This window comes from Poecilia formosa, unplaced genomic scaffold (genome assembly GCF_000485575.1).
Source record: "Poecilia formosa unplaced genomic scaffold, Poecilia_formosa-5.1.2 Scaffold26, whole genome shotgun sequence".
NCBI lineage: Eukaryota > Metazoa > Chordata > Actinopteri > Cyprinodontiformes > Poeciliidae > Poecilia > Poecilia formosa.
This window is the reverse complement of record NW_006799965.1, coordinates 2,839,629-2,843,844: the sequence shown is the minus strand read 5'-3', so window position 1 is coordinate 2,843,844 and position 4,216 is coordinate 2,839,629. Positions and strand designations below refer to the sequence as shown.

General features: G+C 37.5%; 1 protein-coding gene across 1 annotated transcript; it reads right to left on the bottom strand.

Annotated features, from left to right (window-relative positions):
• Nucleotides 1-1,381: 1,381 nt before the first annotated feature.
• Nucleotides 1,382-3,003, bottom strand: LOC103135616 (ES1 protein homolog, mitochondrial-like). The gene is made up of 5 exons (XM_007548429.2): nt 2,925-3,003; nt 2,393-2,505; nt 2,102-2,273; nt 1,801-2,002; nt 1,382-1,720 (listed from the first exon to the last, which is right to left on the bottom strand). Exons 2-5 carry the CDS (start codon nt 2,498-2,500, stop codon nt 1,528-1,530), a joined length of 675 nt encoding a protein of 224 aa, XP_007548491.1. The 5' UTR covers nt 2,501-2,505; nt 2,925-3,003; the 3' UTR covers nt 1,382-1,527.
• Nucleotides 3,004-4,216: the final 1,213 nt, after the last annotated feature.

The following is a 4,216-nucleotide window of genomic DNA, read 5'->3' as shown; positions in this document are numbered from 1 at the left end:
TAAAATGCCTAAATTAGCCTTTATTTCCTAAAAAGAAGTTACTCGGGTTACTGTAAGTCATAACATTTAATTACTCACCAGACTTGCGTCATTTTCAAAAGCAGTTTTAAGTCATTCAACAGAAATACGTTTTATTGCATATTTTAAGTCAATTGCATGAAGTTTTCCCATTAGAAAAATTTATTGGGGAAGCATCATCAGAAACAAACTGGAACACATCTAAATGGCTGCTTATTATAACTGAACATATTGTTTATTATGTATTAATTGATCTACTGTTCTTTAAAAAGTAGAGTACTGCATTATATACATTTTGTTGTAAGCGATTCATAAAAATTCCCTTGACCAGAAAGATTCCCGAAACGCCAGTGAACCCCAGACCTTCCCTTCACAGCACATCGTCCTTGTTTTGTAGGTTTTCCTGTTTTCCGTACCTTATTTGAATGAATGGGTCACTATCAGGGTTTTGCAGAAATTGCTGATAAATGGACAAGATGCAATCATCTGAATCAGGTGTCCTGGGGCAGACACACGTTTAAACTATGCCCTGACTAACTAAAGTTAGTCACCACTGTTTTACACTTTGGAAGCACTTTGCAACCACTCTATGGTTCACATTTGTCTCTATTTATAATTTCACAAATTTTCATAGCAAATACATACATTTACATATTTTGTATGGGCTACATCCAACTTGACAATCCTGACACTTAAAATAGAATCAGCTTGACAGAAAAAAATTTTTGATTTTATTTTGTATTTCTGTATTTTACTTTTTTTTTGTTTATTTTAATTTCCTCTAAGAATACATTTGAAATGAATTGGTGCGATATAAAGTGAAAATAAAATAATATATTTTTTATATATTTATATATGTTTCTTATTACAATAATACAGGCAGTGGGGTTGATGTGCAGTTCACCCAAGGATTCAGGAATCAGTGGTGGAGTGTCAAGGTGGACCCTGGCATTGACATCCAGTGAGAAATGGTAAGTTTATTACTTACCAACTTGACATGGCTAGTAAAGCCACAAGAAGCTGCTGAATCACTTAATTTAAAATTGCTGAATTTCTAATAAATTTTTATGCAAACTCTTTTGATATCCATGTATGTATTTTGTTTAGAGAAGTCAGTCCATGTGAAATATGACATGGAAAAAGTATTTTACTACATATAAGTTTACAATTGCTTTCCATACTGTAAAGCTTCTAAAATGCTAAGCATAAGCACACATTTTATTTTAAATGTTGTGTGTGATTTATAACTACAGAAGAAAATCTGATTTAGAAAACGTCTTCAATCAAAAAAGGGCGTGGAGTCTTTTCAGTTGATTGTGTATACAGCTGAAAGATTTCATAAGTGTAAATAATAAAAAAATGATAATATTCAGAAAGCATTTTATTGAACATTTAAAACAATCCACACTGCAACAACTACATTAAAGCTGTATTTTAACAACATCCTCATGAACACATTTGATGCATGTTTTAAACAGGTATGTGCAATCAGATATGTAACGAAACTCTTTAGGCAAGTTTCAGCGTTTCTTGAACCATGACGCCGATTCCATCAAACACTTGGTGAAAGGGAGCGTTGCACATGAAGGCAGAGGTGGTGACCAGCTTGTTCTTGACATCAACGTGAGCTTCATCCACGTCTTTGTTCACGTGTTTGCAGCCCATGTCCTTCAAAGCTCCAGCTGTCCCAGCAAACGGCCACCTGAAGATAAAAACCAAGTGAATGATCACACAAAATCCATTAAACTAACATTTTCCTAACGTGAACAGAGATTTACACACTTTTCACACTCTTTGTCCTGCCCCACGGTGAGCTCACAGCCGGGCAGCAGCTTTGCAGCCAGGACAGGCGAAATGCAGCACATGCCCAGAGGCTTTCCTGCTTTGTGGAAATCCTTGATGATCTTCTCCAGATGTGGCTGGACGGTGCAGCTCTTGTTCTTTACAGCCCAGTCACTCAGGTTCTTAGCTACACCAAACCCTCCTGATGGAGAAAATAGGGGTTTGTTCAGAAACCTACATTGAAACATTAAACAGAGGAGCTTCACACAGGTTCCTCTGAGTTTAAACAAGATGAACTCACCTGGAATGATGGCAGCATCAAACGCTGAGACGTCCAGCTTGGCCAGGTCTGTCACGTCGCCCCTAGCGATACGAGCGCTTTCCTGCAGGATGTTCCTCTTCTCCTCAGTAGGTTTCCCCACGCAGTGATTTACAACGTGCATCTGGTCTCCGTCTGGGGCAAACATCTGCACCTGAGACCAAACATTTTGAAAATTTTAACCTTTCCAAAATGCTATTATTTTTAATAAAGTTGTTGTTTTCAGAAAATTAACAATTTAGAAATATTTTTTTTGCCCTTTCTTGTCCTTACTTCTGCTCCAGCGCGACTCAGATGGACCAGGACGGCCGAGGCCTCGTGGATCTCTGTGCCGTCATAGACGCCACAGCCGGACAGAATAACTGCAACACGCTTTGCCATGATTACTGAAAAACACACTTTATCGTTTTTAAAGATGCAGAGAAACTTTAACCTTTTTTAAAAGTTTTGTCTTTTTTTCCATCAATATATGCAGAATAACCAGTATAAGTGACTAAGAGCCTGCAAGAGTTTAGATAATTATTTACATAGCCAGTCGAAAAATGAGTCACTGGAGCATTGCTGCTGCCAACACTGCTAATCTTAGATAAGCTATCTAACAGAGAGCCTGTTGTTGTATTGGAGCCTTAAATAAACAAAGCACCTAAAGTCGATTCAAAAATGTGTAATGTCTGCTGTTATTTATTTTAAACTTCTTCATTACTATGTCTCATTTTAGTACCTAAAACCAACAACCTTAGGTTTAATCTAGGGAATTTAAAAAACCTTAACATTGGCAGATAATACATGGAAGCAGATGTCTTACCTTAAGTAGGTGTGGTAGGTGACTTGCAGTATGCACAGTAACCATCTCAGTGCAGGTTTGACAGGAGTGTCGCAGAGCAACACCTTTATAGCCCTGTCTCCTCCCATTGTTCTTTGTTTAAGTCAGTGACATCATCTACATCCAGGTAACCAGGAAGACCTGCTGTGTTAGAGATGAAACTGCCGACTCATATTTCTCAACGGCAAAGTAATGTGATGGTAAAACGGCTTGATTACAGAAAAGATTATTGTAATTACTCTGATTACAGAACAGTTTAAGAAAAAGGAAGAAAAGTATTTTATTTGAATTCAGTATGCAATAAAATAAGTAAAAAAAATTAACACTTTTCTTTTTTAAAACTATGTTCACCGATAGAGATATCAGCTTTAGCTTCCGAATAGAACTTGATATCAAATAGAATAGACAACTTTGTTCAGTTCAGCTGCGGTTTCACCTTTCCTCTGGGTGTGACCCAGGGTGCGTTTTTCCCCCTGGGTGACACCCTCCCAACTCTGCTATATAAAGCCATCATGCAGCAGACAAACTCTCACTGCTGTCATGGCTCAGCGCAGCTCACTGGATGAGTCTGTCGGCATTCTCAGCATCTCTGCAGGTAAAGAATTCATTTCATGTTTTTCCCCCGACATAAGTAATCGCTTTTTGTGGAGTAATCATCAGCTAATTTATTCTAAGCAATAGTGTTAAGCATATCCTAAAGGATTTAACGTGAATCTTGTTTGCAAAGGATCAGTTTTTCCTTCATTGTTAAATTATGGAAAGGTTGAATCTGGAAAGATAAACTATACATATTAGACAGCAGAGCAGTTCTAACAATGGTTTATTGCCAATATATAACATTTACATTCTTACAAGTGCTTATATTTATAGTGCACAGCTACTTAAACAGCAAATGAAAACCCCAAATTACGTTTCCCAGAAAAAAATTGTAATGTTACATGGCTTTTTTTTTAATGCCAAATGATTATTAATAAAGAAATGTTACATTTTGGCCCATAAAATCTTGGAATAGAGTGCTGAATTGACAGTTCAGCACTCTAATCAAAGTTTTTTTGTGGAAAAAGTAAGAAAGGGCTGATGTTTACTGGCAGCTCTGGATAACAGTTTTTTGACTTTCAGGCTCTCTCCTGCTGCTGGTGAACAGCTATGCCAGCACTCCTGAAAAAGACTTCATCCCCCACACTGCGCTGGGGATCTTACTCCTCATCATTGCTGCCCTGATAGCTTACACAGGTTTGTTTCACCTCACAGATTTGAATTCCCTGCTTTTTTCC